This window comes from Centruroides vittatus, unplaced genomic scaffold (assembly GCF_030686945.1).
Source record: "Centruroides vittatus isolate TY-2023 unplaced genomic scaffold, ASM3068694v2 contig_199, whole genome shotgun sequence".
Classification (NCBI taxonomy): Eukaryota; Metazoa; Arthropoda; class Arachnida; order Scorpiones; family Buthidae; genus Centruroides; species Centruroides vittatus.
The window spans coordinates 294,212-315,790 of NW_027121224.1; the positions used below are offsets into that span (position 1 = coordinate 294,212).

The 21,579-nt window shown below is 29.4% G+C and overlaps 2 protein-coding genes across 2 annotated transcripts in view; one reads left to right on the forward strand and one right to left on the reverse strand.

Moving 5' to 3' along the window:
• LOC136970444 (CKLF-like MARVEL transmembrane domain-containing protein 8) overlaps positions 1 to 3,872 on the reverse strand; it is a 31,656-nt gene extending 27,784 nt beyond the window's left edge. Inside the window, exon 1 of the mRNA XM_067264875.1 lies at positions 3,812 to 3,872. The gene's annotated coding sequence lies outside the window, so the exon portion shown is untranslated. The remainder of the gene's footprint in view (positions 1 to 3,811) is intronic.
• Positions 3,873 to 6,958: 3,086 nt separating this feature from the next.
• Positions 6,959 to 21,114, forward strand: LOC136970448 (kelch-like protein 26). Its single transcript, XM_067264881.1, has 3 exons — positions 6,959 to 7,097; positions 13,134 to 13,225; positions 18,477 to 21,114. The coding sequence occupies exon 3, from the start codon at positions 18,483 to 18,485 to the stop codon at positions 20,325 to 20,327; it is 1,845 nt and encodes a 614-aa protein (XP_067120982.1). The 5' UTR covers positions 6,959 to 7,097; positions 13,134 to 13,225; positions 18,477 to 18,482; the 3' UTR covers positions 20,328 to 21,114.
• Positions 21,115 to 21,579: the final 465 nt, after the last annotated feature.

Here is a 21,579-nt window from a genome sequence, read left to right on the forward strand (position 1 = left end):
TATCACTATTATAACAATCAGCAAGTTTTAAATGTAAATTTTTACGCTATTTTAGGATTTCATAGTCATCCCAGTCTGACAGTGTACAGTACTTACAACTAAATGATATGACTTTAAACATAAATATCAATTTCATATTCATATTTCATAAATATTTCATATTCATAATTTCATATTCAGAGAATATAGATAAATCAATTCAATCATTACTATCAATGCATAATTCCTTTCAAGAAGTATTTTACTAGCTGTAATTCAAACGATCAGTCATTATCATGGCGCGAGAGCTAAATAATTTCCGTGAAAATAGACGAGAGAAGAAAACCTGTGTGCAGATTCTATCTAGCAATTGCTAGCTATTCCTTTCACTAGTATAAAATCGGAAATGGCTTTCTCATCAGCAGGGGTGCTGTGCAATAGAGATCACGAGTGAGTGACGCAGCAGTAGAAGTAGTTCGGTTTTTAAGGACATATTTAAAAAATTTGCGAATAGCTTCTAAGGAGCTGTCCATAAATGACGTCCACACTGAAAGGGAGAGAGGGAGTTGAGTTTCAATAAACGTGTTTTACTTCATTAAATTTTATACAGTTTATATATTTTATTATTCATAAAGTGATAAAGATTTTCAGAACGACTGAGTTTTGTTTGACGTCCGAAGAGGGGAGGAGGTTACGGAAACTTGGAAAAACTGGGACAAGATGGAGAGGGGGAGTAAAAATTTCAAGAAAAATGCGGATTTGATTTATGGACAACTTTAAGTGACTGCTCACTTTCATAAAAACCATTTTAGTTAGTAAACTTTCCTTTACATTTCCTTTATAAATCTACATCTTAATTTTATTTGATAAGAAAAGTTATTTTTATTAATTTTTATAGATTTTGTATAAACTCGATGTCACTTCCGTAGTTGCATATGTTTCACTTTCCCTGCTGTTATGTAAACATAACAAGGGAAAGTATTGGAATCGTGTCAAATTTAACCCTTTGAGGTTTTTGCAAATCTCCACGTTTTGAGACCACCTGAACCAAAAAAGTAAAAAAAGATAAATTGCAAAAAAATTTCGTGGATATTTATGTGTGTGTGTGTGTGTGTTAGCTACTATTTTGTTTAATATCTCAGGATGGGGAAGATTAAGAAACGAAATTTGGCATGGACGCTTGTGTATAAGGGATATTGATGCTATTAAATTTGGTTGTAAAAGGTCGAGGGAATGGAGAGATAAAGGGTTGTCATGTGTGAAGTCTCGTATGGGGTCGAACTTAATGAAGATTTTACTTGTTAGCATTTATAATCTTTTACAAGGTAGCTTCAAAAAGTTTCCGGAATTGGTTTATTACTCAAAAGTATGTGTACAATTAACAAATCAAGCAACGTGTTCTTCAAAGTATTGTCCTTTGGCAATCACACACTTTTGCCAATGCTGGTATAGCCCATGAAAACATTCTTGGAAGCCGTCTCGAGACAGCGCCTGCAACGCAGATGTCGCACTCTGTATAACCTCATCCGCATTCTTGAAGTGGCCTCTCTTGACCGCATCTTTCAACAGGGGGAAGTGATAGAATCCTCCTGAGATCCGCCGTGAGCATTCGTGGCGCCATGTGTTGGCAAACACTGTGCATATTCAATTGATCATGCAGGATGAAATGACAACTTTCAACCAAAATTCCTACTGTCTTGGCGATCTGCTCAATTGACTGTTGCCTGTCTGACCTCACAATCTCGCGTACAACGGACAGTTTCTTTTCGGACGTTGATGTCGACGGACGACTACTTCGCAAATCAAAAGCGATACACTCTCGTCTCTCACGAAAGAGTTTTTGCCAGTCATAAACTAGAGAATGCTTCGTGGAAAACTCAACATAGGCGTCCTGAAGCATCTTCAAAATCTCAGAAGGTTTTCTCCCCAATAACACACAAAATTCGATATTTGCATGTTGTTTTTTCACAGACATTTTCGCCAGATTCCATTTCACGTCTCACTAACACGATCTTCAGTGAATGGTACAGTAATTGTAACTGTTGTCATCTTTGCAGCGAGTGGGGATTTGTTTGAACATATTTTTCTATTCCTGACATGTTTAGCTAAGACACGCATTACATGTTCCCTTTTTCATCGCCATTAATTGACTAACCCAGTATAATTCCGGGAACTTTTTGAAGCTACCTTATATATGTATATAAAACTCATCTCTACGTTCAAAATTAAGTCTTTTGCCATTTTATAATAATTAAAATTATAGAAAACTTTTACAACACAATCTCATAACAGATGGCACCACACAAAATTTTATTTATTATGATCAATAATATAAAAGTTATTTTTTAAATAAAATCTCATAACAGCTGGAAAATTACGCAACTCGTTGCTAGATTTTTTTATATCTGTAAATCATATTAAATTATAGTTTACGAATATGAAATAATAGACCATTTTCTTTAATCTCGGGATTCTGACATCGAGAAAATCACAATTCCGTAAAACCGAAAGTAAATATCCATTCAGGAATTGCAACCCCTACTTATGCACCAATTAGTCTTGAGTTAAGCCTATATTACAATTTGAATTTGAATGGCAATAAATAACAATAAATAAATAAATAAAAATAATTATAAAAACGAAAAATAATAATTAAAACGCTGGCCTTTACATCAAAAACGAAACCGAAACTAAAACTAAAATTTAAAACAAAATCAAAATTCATTAAATTAAAATTAAAATTAAACTCAAATCAATTGAAAATCAAAACAATGTTTTTAAAAACAGTTTAAAAGTTGTTTTGAAATTTTCAAATTTTAAATCAAATTAATTTTTAAATTTACGTTATTTGTGTGCTGTGGTGACAGAACATTTTGCTTTTAATATCTATATATACCAGCTTATATGATTAGTTTTGTATTTATATTGAAAATAATATTTTAATATTCATTTACTCCAGTAAAAAAAAAAAAAAAGAAAATCTAATTTTGTTACGAAAAAACAGAACGGCAATAATTAACAAACAATACCAGTCGTTTTAAGGCCCTAGCATTATTCAATATTATTGTAAATGCCCCATTCTCTTGTAACGTATAGTAACTGTTACCAGCGTACTCATCCACTAATATCTGTGTTATGTAATTTATGGATAGCTCCTGTATTACTTTCTTTCAATTAAACTTTTTCAACCATGACTTTAAATAATTATTTTTCATAGACTATTCAAAAATCAAATCTAAATATCGCATAAGTTTCAAATTTCAGTATACTATGATTAAAAATTAAAATGTCATCAAGCAATTACCAATTTATTTTTTTAAATCCGGATCTAATTTAAAATTAAAAGGTGTTTCTTGTAAATTCAAATTTTCTACCAAATTTTTTAAATAAATAAATTTTTATTAAAATTATTGAAAAAGATACAATGCTTAATTTTTTTCTAGTAATCGCAGTGTAAATTGGCGATTCTATTACTTTGATTTGGGAACAAATAATCTATGCTGTGTAATTTTCTGTAGTGATTCAAACTGTAACTTAGAAAGTTATAGTTTTGTTCTATAACTAATACAATTATAACTATTTAAATTTAAAAATTTAGCGAATATAAAATTTTTCATTTTTAGGAATAGGTGATGACACAATTTTTATTTTAGTATAATTATTCTTGAATATTATTAAAATTAATAATTTAAAGTTAGTTTTAACTAATATTGAATAATTTAAAATTTATCCTGAACATTAATATTATATCAAAAGCTAATTATTGCGGTGAGTTTAATAACTTGAAGATAGAGTTCTCGACGATGATAACTTATATCCAGAATATATTTACGTGGTGATCAGACGAAGTTTACTTCCGAGGAGACTTTTTGTTGTCAGCCAGCAGTGCTTGTTATTATCCTGCTACATGTCAGGAATAATGCTTAAATCTTGAACATTTATTTATTTCGAAATCATTATATAACATTTGAAATTCCTAGCCACGCCCACATGTTTTTGAAAATAATCTTTTCACGTCTAAATGACAGCCTACCGCTCTGCCGGACTTGAAAATAAATCCGAACGGGCCGAAAAATCCCAGGAATTTTCTGGGTGATCCGTCCGGATATGTTGGGGCCCGTTCTCATCATTTGGCTGTCCCATTGTGGGCCTGATCAAACTCACGATAGGCTTGATGATTTGTTTTTTATTCTTTAGTTCTATATCCACTGGACAATAGAGTAAAAAAGACATCTTGTAGAAAAAATATTATATGTCTTTCTTGTTTACTCTTTCTCAGTGCTTATAGAGCATTTTCGATCAAGCTCATCGTTGGTTCGGCCAGGCCCACAATATTATTTTAATGTTCTTATATTCCTAAATATCCGAAAAGAAACGTGTTTTCTGTCCCGGATTTATTCATCTCTTACCTAAATTTCTCTTTCTTAGTCATGTTAATTTACAACTCTTACATAATACTTTGAAATTTTTGTATTGTTAGATTTAAAACATTATTTTTTGCTGATTTTTATAGATTTTTATTTTTAATTTAAAATTTGATGTTTCATCTAGTAGAGAAATGAAATGACAAATAATAAAGCAACGAAAACATTTATATAAAATCCAAAATTTTTTAGGCAATAAATAATTGATTTCAATTACATTTCCAAGTATGATGTAATTCTTGGATGCGCCCATCAGTGGCCGAATGGATAAACCCACTAAACACTGGTAGTTAGTTAGTCATGGATTTGCGCTTCGCCACGAACTGGCCACGTGGCATTTTCCAGATTTTCTTCACCGAAATAGCAGCCAGTTTTCTATAGAAAGTCCTCCCAGGAGGCACCTTCTCGGCGGATTGCCCATGTATCGCGTTGTCGTAAACAAATAAAATATTCCTAGATATATTTCAATACAGGTAATATAAGTAACTATTAGCAAATTGTGCTCTTACACATTGAATACATTAAATAATGCAAATATTGAGTTTTGAAATTATTCTAAGAATATTTATTATTCTCATTTTTATTATAGTGCCGGATGGCTGAGGCTATAAAAACGACAATCGACGTTTTGATGGTCAAGGCGGTTAAGGTGTCAATCTACTACTCTGATTAAATTTGGAAGAGCACCGTCAGAAATTTTTCATGGGCGATCTGTGCCGGATACGTCGGACCCTGCCCCGCATCACCCAACCTCTCCATTGTAGACCTGACGAAACCTACAATGGGGCATGATTAAAACTTTTAATGCCTGTAAGGCATAGGTTTGGTTTATTTGTATACGACAACATGACGCTTGGAAGATCTGCCGAGAAGATGCCTTCCGGGAGGACTTTCTGTAGAAAACTGGCCTTTATTTGGATGTTACAAACGGGATGAAAACCCAGCAAACTGCACGTAACCTCCCGTTGACGAGACGCGAACCAAAACCAATTACCAGTGCTCAGTGCTCAGTTTTATCCACTCGGCCACTGATAGACAGTGAAGTGGAGGCGTAAAACAAATGGAAGAAAATAGTAACAACCTTTCACTGTAAGGACCCAGACGCGAGGTCGGTTCAAAACTATTTATAAGTGGATGGACCCGATTAAGTTGGGTCTCGCCCCTGAGAATCCGGCTCTCCCATTACAAGTCTTGCCTTTTATATCGCCCGTTGTAGGTTTGAAAAAATTCTGTTTGTATCTAAAAGGCAAAAAGTTTTTTAAACATTACATAATGACTAAAGTGATTTTAACATTTGAAATTACATAATTTATAGCTAATCAATATAAATTAAGATTTAACGTTTTTTTTTTATATATTTATTTTGTATATTCGTCATTTAATTTCGTATATTAGTCATCATTTAGGACGGCAGTATGGTTTATCAGTCTCCGTCCTGGAAGATGCGGAATTATTTTGGTTTTAACAATTTTTGTTTTTTCTAAAAAGATTTCAATTCTATTTTGTTTTCCGAATTCGAAAATATTTTAATAATTTTTCCAAACCCTTTTAATAAAACAGATTTTATAGTTACTTGTCGATCATTTTTATTTTTGCTTAGTATAATTAAAATAAATTTTATCATCAGATTTTTAGGGGACATTTATAAGCCATGTAACCCAATATTTTGAAAATTTTTACTCCTATCCCTGTCCTCACGGAGCCAAACAAGAGAGAAAACACGGACCGCCCGGATTCAATCCTTTTTTTTTTTTTTTTTTTTTTTTTTAACTCGGTCCTGTGGGCACGAAGAGGGCCTCTTTTAGCAAGCCCTTTATGGGTTCGGCCGGGCCCACAATGGGACGCAGCCGATATATCCGATCAGACTACTTTCAAAAAATTCCTGGGGATTTTCGACCCGTCAGGATACGATCCCGGGTCCCCAGAGCGGTAGGCGACCACCTTGACCGTTAGGCCATCCGGCCGTTAGTCCTGGATCCTCAGAGCGGTAGGCTGACGTCTTAACCGTCTCGGTCATTTCTTGTATCTTAATTATCAAACAATACAGAAAAAAATTAAATAATTTAAATGTTGAATTTAATACGTCTTAAAATTAATATGATTTTTATAACAGCTTAAATGTATACATTGATTCTTTTATTACTTATTTATTTTCTGGTTAAACTCATTTTTATCCCGAAATAATATGTGAAAAGATAGAAAAGAAATCCTTCCTAAATAATAATTAAATACGAATTCTACTGAGAAAAAAAAGAATACATTTTTATTTAGTTATGTAAAAACTTAATATAGTTCTGTTAATAAAAAATTTAATTATTCACAATTTGAAAATAAATCTCTTTTTTTCCACCAATCTTAATGTCTAAATACCGTCATTCCGAATAGGAAGTTTAATTCTGAATAATGTAAATTTTGAAGAGTTTTAATATTTTGATTAAAATATATTTGTTTTTATTAGAAATATTTACGAGTTTTTGTTTTTGTAAAAATAAATCATATTTATGTTTACAAATTATTAAAAAAAAAAAAAACTTTTATATGCCGTTCAGATCGCCATCTGTTATCCATTTCACGACATTTGTCATCCATCTTGGAAGGCAATTTGAGAGAAAAACATTGAAAAAAGATAAAAAATGTGTGTTGATTATGAAATTTTAAATATATCTTAATTTATTACCAAGAAGTAGAAAGACGGTAAGTATTAAAATATATTAAAATGATAATATATCAGATATTTTTATTCATTTCACTTTCAACACAGATTTTTATTTTATAGTTTGATAATGATGAATAATTAGGCAGACATCTCGCGTTTTCTCTTGAAATAAATCGAAAGTTAACGTAATATTTTTCTTGCTAAAAAAGAAATGTTATGTGACCTTAAACACAGAAAAATATCTCGATATAATCAACAAGACCTGATTGTCTATTAAAGTTAATTTTGCATTATGTATTTTCAATGACACAGTTATTTGTATAATGAAGTAATTGCTGCTTTATTTGTGTTTGTGTGTTAGCTTAACATAGACTTAAACTGTTACGGCAAAGTTAAAATGAAATTACTAACTCATTACTAAAAAAACAATGATGATTATAATGTTATTTAATTGAATTTTTTCTAAATTATATACTCTATTTATTGAAACTAAGTTAGTACAGTTTAAATACTGCAACTTTATTTTATAGAGAGATGATGAAATCAAAGTTTAATGTATTAGCAAATTGTATTTAGAAAAAATACCGTAGTCCTTGAAATCTTTTATCTGTCGTAAGTCAAATCTGCCGGTTTTAAAACTTAAATATTTGACGACGGTCGTGTTAATCTGTACGAGAATACAGCGTTTAAGTTTCGAAACTTAGTTAAAACGTACCTTTAAAATTAGAAAAATATCGATTAGAAATTTTTATGGTAAATGTAATTTAAAATGCTTCTGTATATTAATTTTAATTTCTGTGTTAATAATGATAATTGACGAGCGATGCGATGGATGAAAACATTCCTGTTAATTTCAGTATTTGCATAACTTTAGGAAAATTGAATATCTTAAAATGAAATTGCAGAAGTCACTAAGTTGTCTGATACTTTCAAATTACAATATTTGTAATACTTTTAAAATTTTAAATTTGGATTGGCCTATATTTTAAACAAACTGTTTACCATCTTTATTTGAAGATTAAATCCTTTACATTTATTTCTTTTGTTTTTATTGTATTTAAAATTTTATTACAATATGTAATTTTATAAAATTGTTGGTGTATGTGTATTATTATTATTATGCTTTGTGTCATAATGCTAAAATTTTAATGTTTGTTTTATTTATTGGTTTAATTTATCTGCCAGTTTGCAGCACTTAGTTTTTCCACTCCTTTTTTTTCATGAAGTGGTACATTGTTACAGTCATTATAATAAAAGTTCTTCCTCAATATCTTTTTTTATGTTTACTTCACAAGTGCGAGCTTCTTATCATTCATCCAACAAAAATAAATAAAAAGAATTGATTTGTTCAAATATATATGACTATTACACAGTTAGTGTTTCTACTTTTCAGTTGTTGTTCTTCAGTTAATTTAATTAAAATAGTATTGGTAAAAGTAAAATTTCAGTTTGGTTAATTTATTTATTATAAGCTATAATTTGTCAAAAATGATGGAAAAAATAAAACCCCATCAGTTCTTTGGTAAAATTGGTAATTTTGTTATAAAAAATTTAAAATTGAGCAAAATCTCACCCTTACGTCACCATCCAAACAGTATTCCACCAGATCTGTTTTGGAGAGTTTCTTACTAACAGCGTGTGTGTATTCCTTTAGTCTGGTCTCAAGGGACCTAGCAATGGATCCAATGTACACCAAGGACCAGTCTACATGAGTATCTAAAGAAAGTGCCAGATCATCAGTTGCTAGAAATTCGATGGTGTATCTTATCTTGAAAATTGGTTTACATTTTCATTTGTAATTGTCTCAGCTGTAGATCACTGAATATTGGAAATATTTAAGACACATTAAAATTTTAATCCATATGTCTATTCAAAGAAAGAGAAAAAGATTTAAACAGAAAATAAGAAAATAAATTTATCTGTAAATGACATTTAAACTTATATTCTTCATTAAAATGCAGTTTCCCAAACTAAGATACCAGGATATACCGTATTTTACGGACTATAAGACGCACCTTTTTCATCGAAAAATTGCCTCCAAAATTCAGGTGCGTCTTATAGTCCGTAGTGTCTTATAGGTATTTTTTTTTTTTTAAATTACTTAAAAATTAAGGTGCGTCTTATAGTCTGTAGCGTCTTATAGTCCGTAAAATACGGTATTTATTCTGTCTTCTCATAGGACTCTTCTTCAGTTCATTCTGGAAACAAATATTTATAAAGATGTCATATTTTGGTATATAAATTTAGTATACAAATATACTTTAAAAATAATTGTATAATTAAATTGTTATAATTGTAACTAACTGAATGTCTGAAATTATTAAACAAAAAAAATTACCAAAACTATGTAACCTGATATAAACTGTCCATCCAAATATACAATCAGTAATTTAATGAATTTTAATGATATCTGAAAAATTCTGCAATTTAAATAAATCAATTTAATAGATTTTGGGACATACTTTGAGCTAACTCAAAATTTTTGAGATTGCTGAAGGCATATGAATTTTGTGAAAAATTGAAATATTCTGAAAAATTCAGATTATGAAATAACTACTGGCCTATGCTTAGTTGAGTTCAACTTTTTTTAGGAAGTTTTGTTTTCATACTCAAATACTTTTGGATTTGTTACTGGCCATTTTCAGGGGTAAACATGAAAAAATTTGTTTGATTTAACCCTCTTAAAGGCAGTTTTGATGTTAGAATTGAATGTTTCATTCAAACTTAAACTGGTAGTTTTGTTCTTTTGCATTTTCTATTAAACTAAGATGTTTCATACAAAAAAAAAAAAAAAAAAAAATGGAATTTCTAGTTTAAGTTTGAATCAGAACTGTTCAATTTGAAGTTCATAACATTGTAACTGTTGTTAACAAAGATTAAACTAACAAATTTTTCATGTTTACCCTTGAGAACTGTACCAAGACACCACTGTACTTTCAGACTCATTACCACAATGAGTCTGAAAGTACAGTGGTGTCTTGTACAGTCCTGCCCAAAATGCTGTTTAGATTCTCCGTAGATAACTGTTTCATCTGAAGTAGATTGGACATAGTGCTGGAAATGTCAAATGCAAAGTGCAACAATAGGAAAAAATAGATTCATCTGTTTTAATGAGAGGGAGGAGGAATATGGCTGAAGATGGGACAAGTGTGCAGCTTTAACTGACATGATTAAGAGATAACAAAGCATCCAGATACAGCTACAATAAATTAAAAGGTTTACATAGGAATCTACTTACTAATGAATGATCAATGGTGAAAATGGTATTTATTAAAAATAAATCAACCAATAGTAAATATTATCTTTTCTGATGAATTTATATATAGAATCATATACCTGACAAATGCATTCACATGTAATGAGATAATTGTATAATTAATATAATTAATTTAAAAGCCATTGTTAGCATTTGTAAAAATGACTGCAGATGTCTTTTATATTTCAAAGATAGGCAAAGATTTGGAGCATATTCAGACAAGATTGATAGAATAAAGCAAACACAACACTTGAGTGATCTGCCAAGGAGATGGATGCCTATTGGGATGCAACATTTTAAAAAGTTTTTTGTTTTCACATAATTATCACTTATTAAACCAGATTTTTAAAGAATACCACATAAGTTTCATCATTACTGAAAGTTCACTGATTTTATTCAATACATTTTTATTTTGTAATAATCAAAAGTTGCACACAAAGATGTTTGAGTTAAATGAAACTTCATTAGTGAAAATGTAATGACAATGATAATAAGTAATTACAATATCATAGCAAATGGATAATTTTCTGTGGAACAACAGTACAATTAAAAAGAATTTTTATCATCTTTTAGAACTTTTGCTTGAATACATACAATTCCTAAATTTTGAAATACTGTAAATAAGAAAATAAATATCATGACTCTATAGGAAATAACCAATATTTAAGTCTTATATATGTAAAGAAAACCTGGGAAACTCTACATAGTCAGCCTATGCACAAACTTGCAACCAGTGGTGGACTGGCTACCAGGATATTCCTGATCCTCCAGTGGGTCATTTGCTTAGTGGTCTCTTCTTATTTTAATTCACATTATATTTCACTTGGAAAAAATTAGCTATCAAAATAAAAGCACTGTCTATTGCATTAAATTAAAAAGTAGCCTTTTTCTAATTCAAATCTTAAGCCATCACGATACGACTCGTATGAACGAATGTCTAGCTCATGGCAAATGTGCAGTCTTTGAAATTTGAAAATGACTTGCCCGATTCAGACATGGGCCACCTTGGAATGACCCATGCAAACTGACATTTGACTGCAGTTATGTGCATTTTGTAACTTCTAATTTGAAGACAACCAAAACTTTTGAAGCAAAATTGTTTTGCAATACTCTTTAATGCTGTTATTACAAAAATACTATGCAATACATAGTCTTGCTTAGTATTTCTGGTAAATATTGCTTAAACAAATTTTAGATGGTGGTGATATTTGTTGAAAGACAATTTCTATATTGTACTAATATATTATGTAGGTAGATCCAATAAAAAAGGTTACAAGCAGCAGCATTTGAAAAGTAATTAATGTGGAGGGAATATTTTTCCCCAAAGTGGAGACAGATGGTACTAGTTGTCTTACAGTGGTTGTGTGGGTAGGTAGTGTAAGTTCGCTGACACATCAGTGATTGACATAGCAAGACGTTTAGAAAAGTGGTCTTGCTTGGAAGTGCGAGCTGTGATTAATTTCTTATGGGCATCTGACACAAACACCCTGGCATGTTGAGTGGTGGTGTCATCCTCCTGCATGACAATGCCAGGCCCCATACTGCTTGCAAAAGTTCAAGTTGTCAGTCTAGAGCCACCCCCATACAGCCCAGATTTGGCATCCAGTGATTCTTTTCTTTTTCCAAAAATGAAGAAACACTTATCTGGAACGAGGTTCTTTTCAGTGATGTGAAAACAGCTGCCAAGGGGCTCAATGGGCAGGGATGTGATTTCTACCAAGCCAGGTTATACAAGTTGGTCCTGCATTCAGATAAATGCATAAATAGATTTGGTGATTATGTGGAAAAGTGGTTGACAGGTGTGCCTCTTAATTCCCTTTTGTATTTTCTGTCTATTATTAATAAATAATTTTTTATTACCCTTGTAATCTTTTTTTGGATCCACCCTCATATTTTGTTTTGCTGAAAACTTTTTTGACAGAAAAACTTCATTTCCTCCGACAAGCATTCCTTTTTCCATTACCATGGAAGTAATAGCTGATCATCCGAAGCATTCAGTGCTTGACATGCTTAATGCAAGCAAATTGTGACTACTGTGGGAAAGCCAACATTTCCTCTAATCCTGAACAGGAAATGTTGGCTTTATTTAAATGTTGGCAGTATATAAAATTTAGCAATTTAATTTTACTTTTTAATAAATGAGTAATGAATATATAAATAAATTGATATGAAATTCAATAAATTAGTAGATTTAAGAAAACATAATCTGAAAACAGTTCAATCTATAGTAGCAAAAGTGATCCATTGCGCTCAATCATAAACACATTAAGAATATTAACACATAGTAGTTTTTCATTAATCTGGCCATTTCTTGTTCAGAGTGTGCTACATTACTGAGTATGTGTAAGCCTAAAGGCAATGAATGATGTGACCTGTTGTTATTTGGTACTGATTCTTTTTGGAGGCAAGCAGGTAAAGAATACAGTTTGCTCAAATGCAATGCTGTACACAAATCAAAAATCAAATGAACAGCTGGATTTCTTTGTCGAACTATTAAGCTAAATATTTAGTAAATATTTAGTCTTAATAATCTGATAAGGAATCTGGCTATTTGTTTAATATTTAAAGTAATTATTGGGTTGTTGTATTTATTGCAGAAATTAAACCTGAGTAAACAAGATGTGTGATATGATAATCATACTGAATGCCAGATAATTGAGAGGCTGATTAGTGAGAGAATATGGTATTAAGAAATTATATAATAAAAAACAAGTTAGATATTCAGCTAGAATCGAATTTATCATGATACTTAATTTGATTACTATACCATGTTTTTCTTTATTACTATTGTTGGTCACTTAAATAATTTATTTTACAGGTGTTGAACAATGGAAACTTATTGCTGATATGCTGAAATACAGTGAAAATTAATAATGAAAGTGTCACCATATTGGGTTTATTTTTTATCATGTAAGTTTTATATATGTCTGTTTACAAATAATAAGCTCAAAATTTGAATTTTGATTCCTTTAATCTAGAGTTAATTGCTTCAGGTTTTTTGTATATGGAGATAAAATACTAATTGATTTTAATAATAATCTTGTTTATACTGATCAAAAATGAAATAAAAAAAACTTAACAACATATTATTTACTGTTTGATTTATATAGCTTTCTTATGTGTCTTTTAATTCATTTGTTTGTTAATAACATGAAAGTGCTTGCCAATTTAAAACCTAATTTTCTATGGAAATTTGAAGCTTGTAAAATAAACAATAAATTAAATTTATAGCAAAATCTTTACATTGTGATAATTCCATCTAAAACAAATTTCTGTAATAAACATTTTTAAAAGTTTTTTGTTTTCACATAATTATCACTTATTAAACCAGATTTTTAAAGAATGCCACATAAGTTTCATCATTACTGAAAGTTCACTGATTTTATTCAATACATTTTTATTTTGTAATAATCAAAAGTTGCACACAAAGATGTTTGAGTTAAATGAAACTTCATTAGTGAAAATGTAATGACAATGATAATAAGTAATTACAATATCATAGCAAATGGATAATTTTCTGTGGAACAACAGTACAATTAAAAAGAATTTTTATCATCTTTTAGAACTTTTTCTTGCTTGAATACATACAATTCCTAAATTTTGAAATACTGTAAATAAGAAAATAAATATATAAATATTTAATTGACAGATTCTAAACAAAATCATTTATAATAATGATTTTGATAATGATTATAATAATGATTATAAAAGGTTAAATCCAAAAAACAAATGTATAAAAACTAAAAAATAAATTTGAAATATAGAATGCCATGATATGACATTCTTAAGGCATTATAGTAGTGCTTTTAAAAGGCTGCCATAAGGTGTTTCATTTTTCCTATAAGTAGTCTGCTTCCACTTATATGGATTTTACTGATCACTGATAAAATATTTAAGTTAACCTTTCAACAGTGGAACAGTCAGGTGTAGGGCTCCCACTTAGTTGTGGAGAAGAAATGTGGGAAATTTTTAAAGTATATTTTCAAGCGTTTTTTCTCATTACCGTTTCAGAAAAAGATTTTGTAAACAGTTCTGTCTAGTAAAGAAAAGTCTTTTTTTATTGTTACATAATTCATCTTTTATGTGAATTTCTTTTCACGGTAGTTTTTGGCGATACCCCCAAAAGAATTTAGCGAGTATAGTCGTCCCTCACCACTGCCACACGATCGCCTTGGATGATTATACTCGTCCCTCACTGTTAAGAGGTTAATTTTGTATAGTTACTAAAAAAAATTACAGAAGCTAAATATCTGTTGCTGATTTAATATAATTTAACCTATGATATATTATAATAACTACATATATTGTTTATAAAGAAATTCAAAGAAATGTTTTTAATTGTATTGACTTGATAATGTTAGGCATTTTTTTTTGTTTTTTATTCTTATGATGTAGGATGTATTTCAAGATTTTTAAAAGAAAAAATTTAACATAAATGAATTCTCCAAATTGATTTATGTACCTTTTTAAATAACAGTTAAACTTAATAAAGAATAAAATTGGTATTGTTATACCAATTTTGTTCTTAAATAAAGTAAGAAATGTAAGATTCTTGTAAATGTTTTCTACATTATTAATAAAGAACAAAATTATGTAATTTTGAAATTTTTAATAATAATTTTGAAAAGATTTTTTCAAAATAGAAGTTCTTGTTTAGAAAAGAGTATTTTTAGTTACAACTGAAAACATTCAATTATTTTTTTAACTTTGTCAATGTGCTCAGTTATCTAGATCAAGTAATATTGTCATTATTTAGACCAGTAATATATTCTGTATTACAGAAAATGTATCAATTCGTTAAAAATTAATATTGCAGTCAAAAATTTATTTTTCTCATTATTAAAACCAGTACTTGAAAAAAACTGATAAAAGAAATAACTAAATTTATTGTAACAAAATTAATATAATCATTGTTTTAATAAAAATAATTTTTAACATTAAAAATATCATATTGCCTTTAAAAATACAAAAATTGTTTAAAACAAAAATTGGAAATAATAATTTTATAAATTCTTATTAATAAATTAATAAAAAACACTTGTAATTTTATTATATATAGAATTACAAGTGTTTTTTATTTTGCAATATCCTTTGCGATATGAAAAATAATTGTCATCTAATAAAAGCAGAATTATAAGAACTAAAATTTATTAATTTTTTTTATATGTAATGTTAGATTTGAGTTCTTATACAATGATTTTGGGCTCTGTCTAATATTCAACTTATCATCTAACCCTATGAGGGAATAAATTATAAATTTCACTTCAGATTCTAGAAATCATATACAAATAGCTTTATTACAGATGAAAATACAGTCAAACCTGTTTTTATGCGGTGGATAGGGACCGCATAAAAAAAGTCTCACACAGAAAATAACTCAAAACCGTACGAAATAGAATTTATTGACAACAGATGTCAGCACTTGACTGCATCGTCTCGTTTATCGTCTGTTTTACATATTTTTGTCCAGGTGGTGTTTTGTTGACTTAAAAAATAAATTATTTCATTTTTTGCATATTCATGCAATAATATTACTATAATAAGTTCATTTATGCTATAATAAGTTTATTTAGCTATAATAAGTCAACGTGAGACATGACAAATCACACGAGACTAGTCGCCAACTATACCGCACAAAAAAAAGATAGCATAAAAACAGGTTTGACTGTAATTATTTTTTCTTCCTTTTGTTTAATTAAACTACAAATGTAATAATATTATTTCATTAATTAAAATTTTTTTTTCTTAGCTTTGATTTAATATTGATGAAAATAAAGTTTGTATAGATTCATGACTTAATGTTTCTATCATTTTAATGATGAAAACATTGTTGTCCAGATTTATAATATAGATACAGTAATGAACCGAAAATCAGAATCAATTGGGGACTGGGGTTGTTCAGATTAGGGATTTGTTCCGATTACGGTTTATGTATGAAAAAATATATTAACCTGTCCAATGTTCAAATTTTTCTCCATTGCGTGTCGCTTTGCGTTGAATTTTTCTCTGTTGTGTGTCGCTTCGTGTTGAATTTTCGTCGATTTTAAGCCTGACGAAAATTTTTATAATAATAATCGAAAATATCGTATCATTAAAAATTATTTCTGCATTTTGAACAAACAAAATAAATATATTGAAGAATATAAAAACATGAAAATTATACTTTAGAAGTAAATTTAGTATCAAAAACGTTCGATTCAGCACGACACAGTCCGACTGAAAATCGTGCCGATTACTGGCGATTCCGATTACCGGGGTTCCGATTTACGAGTCTCTACTGTACATCCAATATTGTTGTAATTTGTTGATAGATTTTTTTTATACTTTTATATAGGTTTAGTTCTGATTAGGGTTTCTCAAACGGGATCCCAGTTGTTTTTTTAACCCGGGAAATCCCGGAAATTTCTTAAAAATTCACTTTTTCCTTATTTTACGTTAAGGTTGAGGAAATTTTGCAAATAGAAAGTATAATTAACTCATAAACTGTCAGAATACATTTGTATTTATTAATTTTAAACCTACTTATTAGTTTTTTTTTTATTTTTGCTCATTATGGCACGTCACAAATAATCAATAATCAATACATAGCTTATTTGTGGCTGGACTCTCAAAATTCTTTACCAGTAATATCTGGCATAATTGTGCTTATGCTGTTTTAATTTTTAACCATGCCCAGTAGCTTCAATGACTGCGTAACGCCAAGTTGTGCAAATTGGGCAAGGATACAAACGAGTACGAAGTCAGCAAGTATGAAGTTTTTCTTCATAATCTGATTATTAAAGACAAACAAACTGTCGAATTATTGGGCTATGATGTTTCTACTAAAGTAGTCGAGGTAGACAAATCAAGAATACTAGGGAACAAAAGAAGTACTACAATCTCAAAAACAAACTAGAAATCTTTCAGGATACAGGTGAAAAACACATAATATTTGTCTTCTCTTAAATGCATTAAAACACTATTCCAATCACATCAATTGAAATCGGAAAAGGCATTCTCGGTAGCAAGACTTTTCATTACTAAAATAAGAATTAGATTGAGTGATCGGAGTATTGACCATCTTTGCTTCTTAAAATCTTATAAAAATTTACAATACTTTGTATTATATTTTATTTAAAAAAATCAAAAATTACCTTCCAAGTTAGAAGTTTGATCTAAATTCATTCTTCTTTAAATTTTCAACTCAATTCAAAGTCATTTTTTGTTGTTGTATGCAGTTTCCAGAAAATTTTAATAAATTTGTTCTATTTGTGAAAATTTTTATGTAATTTGATGGTAATTTTTAATATATATATATCTTACACAGCATTATTAATATGATTTTGGAGGTTGCAGAACATATTAAATTACTTTAAAAAACGAAAAATAATTATATCATTTGATTTCGTGATATTTTGTATATCTTAAAAATAATTAATTTTGTCCCGGGATCCCGGGAAACAGTTCACTTTTATCCCGGAATCCCGGGACAAGCAAAAGACCTGGAAATGAGAAATCCTAGTTCTGATATATATTAGTTCCATAAATGCTTGGACAACAAAAATTGCAGCAAGAAACACTTTTCTGTAGTTATAAATGGATTGTGAAATGATTGCACAGAAAGAAATGAAAAGAAAGTGATAATAGCATTGCATTAACACATTTTTAGCTGAAAATGTGCATTCATAACACAAATCATCACATTTTTTAAAAACAAAATCAAGTAACCACAATTATAAACACTAAAACATTTAATAAAATGACTGTAAATTGAGTAACAGCACTTTTCTCAAGCATTTAGACTTCTTCAGTTGCTGCAGTTAAATAACAAGATTGTTTTAAGGAACATCATTTAAATTTGAAGAATTTGAACAACATATTACACAAACTACATTTTAAAAACATTGTTAAATATAGAAATTATTGAATCTTCATTGTATAGTACATGCTTAATGTTAGTGAATTTATATGATGGCTCATTCTTGTATATTATGTAATTTTCAGGAAATATTCTTGTTTTTAATTTATATATTTTCTTGGCTAAAATCTTTCCTATGCCTGCTTAATTTTTAAAAGTAGAATTATGAAATATTAGATTTATTTAATTTAGAAAATATTTAAATATTATTATATTATTTTAAATATTTTCAAATTTAATCATTGTTATATTTTTTTACCACAGCTGCTTATGATTATACTTAGATATAAAAAGATGAGAGAGATCAGAAGTGTTGTTTCAAGCACATCTGCTTACAATACAGTTCATTTTGAATCTCCTTCTCACATGGGGACATTATTAAGTGGATTAAATGCTTTAAGAAGTAAAGGTTTATTATTAGATGTCACTCTGATAGCTGGAGGACAATCATTTCATGCTCATAGAGTGGTTTTAGCTTCATGTAGTGATTATTTTCGTGCCATGTTTACTGATGCCATGAAAGAAAGTCGCCAAAGCGAAATTTGTCTAAATGGAGTAACTGCAGAAGGGATGCGCTATCTTTTAGAATATGCATATACCTCACGATTGGCCCTAAGTCTTGCTAATATACAAGATGTATTATCTGCAGCTAATCATGTTCAGTTATTAGCAGTTGTTGAGGCTTGTTCTTCCTATCTTCAAGAACAACTGGATTTGGATAACTGTGTAGATGTAGCAACTATTGCTGAAATGTATTCATTACAACAACTGAGAAAAGAAGTTTATAGGTTTATTTGTACTAATTTACAGCAATTTTCAAGGACTGCTGAGTTCCAACGTCTTTCAGTAATTCAATTGGAACATGTACTTAAATGTGATTTTCCGGTTGATTGTCCAGAAAGTGAAGTTTTAGAGACTGTTTTAAAATGGATAGAATTTAGACCACAAGAAAGAATTAAATATGCCCACCAATTACTTTGCAATATTCATTTCACAGAAATTTCTTCTGCACAACTTGCCAAATTTTCAGAAACATCAATCCTTAAGTGCCTTATTTCTGGTTCTAGTATTTGTGGAAGATGCTGGCAAATTCCAAAAACTTGTCATTGGACAGAAAATTGTGGTGCATCTCTCATTAACTCACGAGGAATGGAACTTGCATTATTAAAAGTTGGAGGTTTTGGCATAGCTGGTGTAACAAATGAAATTACATATTATTTACCTAGCATTGGAAAATGGAGATATCTTACTTCTATTCCTCATGTTGAGCAATGCAATTTTGGCACAGCTGTTTTAAATAATGAATTATTTATTGTGGGTGGGTGTTTTAATCAAAGTTTGCAAGAAAATGTTCATCCTTTTGGCTTTCGTTATAATCCTCTTACCAATTCTTGGTCTACCATGGCACCAATGCAAAAAGAACGTTGCAGATTTTCTCTTACTGTAGTTGGCAACTATCTGTTTGCAGTTGGAGGTGCAGGTGAATCAACAGATGATGTTCTTGATGATAGTGTTCCATGTGAAAAATATGATCCAGAATCAGATATTTGGAGTCCTGTTGAACCATTACCTGGTTCACGTGCACAGCATGCTGGAATTACATGGCAGAGATTTTTATATATATCGGGAGGACTAGATCAAGATTTAGTTTTAAATTCGTTAATGAGATATGACACTGAAATGGATATTTGGGAAATAAAATGTCCCATGATGACTCCACGTGCTGATCATTCAATGGTATGTTATAAAGATAAACTTTATGTGTGTGGTGGATGGTATGAAGATGAATCAACTGGTACAAGAGTATTAGTGGATACCATTGATTGTTACAATATTACTCAAGATAATTGGAGTGTTGTAACAAGGGTTCCTACACCTCGTTACCATGCTGGAATTGTTGTGATAGGTCAATGGTTATATATTGTTGGAGGTTTTCATAGTGCAACCACTTTTGATAGGGCAAGTGGCATTGTAGAATGTTATAATCTAGAAACAGGATTATGGACAATAGGTGATCATTATCCCCAAGATATATGGGAGCATACATGCTGTACTCTATTTGTTCCTCGATGTAGAGATGACTTGGAAGTGATACCTGATAAAAATTTCTTTTAAATTTCACATATTGGACTGTTGCCATAAGATGTTCCTAGGATTTTGCTTGTCAAAATATTATTTGCCAAAAATAAAAATGAATCATAATTGCAATATATTTAATTTTCCTTAAAAGATTTATACTCAATGCTGAAATTCACATTGTTACAATAGTAATTTTTAAAATTAAAATTACAGTGAACAAATCATTGTACATTATATGTAAATTTTTTAATAGAATAAAGCAGAAAATATTCTCATGTATTACGAAAAATATTCACTCACTGGCAGAAATTGAATATCAGTGCCTTGATCAATATTACTTTTACTTTGTAAAATTATGTAAAACTTATGTTGTATATAAAACTCAATATAATAAGGATTTAATATAGTTTGCTGTGAATAATATGTATAAGCAGTTATGTTTTTGTTAAATGATAAAACTTATAAACTGGAGAATAATTCATAAATATTTTTTTTTGTGGAGGAAAAATTTAATATATTTTCTTTTGTTGAAAATTTCTAACATAGGTGGAAGTAATTTAAAACAGTTCACATATTGTGAATGTGAATGCTCAATAATGATTTAAAGTTTAAATCTCTACTAAGTTTCTTTTATAGTTTAATTTAATGTTTTTAACAACGCAATTGTGATTAATGCATACTGTGCTTTCATATACCGTCCTTATTGACCACTGTGTGGTTATTTAATGAATATGGATTTGTATGAAAAGTAAGATATAATATGCTTCATTAATTTGGTAAAATTATGTATGTTTTAAAAAAATAAATATACCTTTTAAATGTACTTGTGACTTTATTTTTTGTTATTGTGTACATATATAATGGATAGTTTCAAACATAAATGTTTTAATTCATGACATTTCCAATATTATTTACCACAAAATTGAAATTATAAAACACTATATTATAATAAACAAGTTGTCTATAACTTTTTCAGCTTGCAGTTGTGCTGTAAGGGTATTTACAGAGGGGACTTTGAAAATGTATTAAATTCAGATGTATTTTAAGTTTGTTTTTAAAAAAACATAGTTATTGTTAAATTAATTTGTTTTGTACAGAATTAGATGTAAGAAATATAAAAAGAAATATTTTAATCTTTTAGTGTAGGGCTTGGCAACCTTTGTTACTAAAGGTGCAATAAAAATTTTAAAAACCAATGGTGCACGGTTTAATTTTTGAAGAAAAATCACAATGCTGTAGTAAATATACATATTTCAAAACAATTATTTTGTTTGTTTATACAAAATAA

What these genes read in the sequence shown, in the direction of transcription:
- LOC136970448 (XM_067264881.1), top strand. Translation starts at nt 18,483, where the DNA reads ATGATTATACTTAGATATAAAAAGATGAGAGAGATCAGAAGTGTTGTT.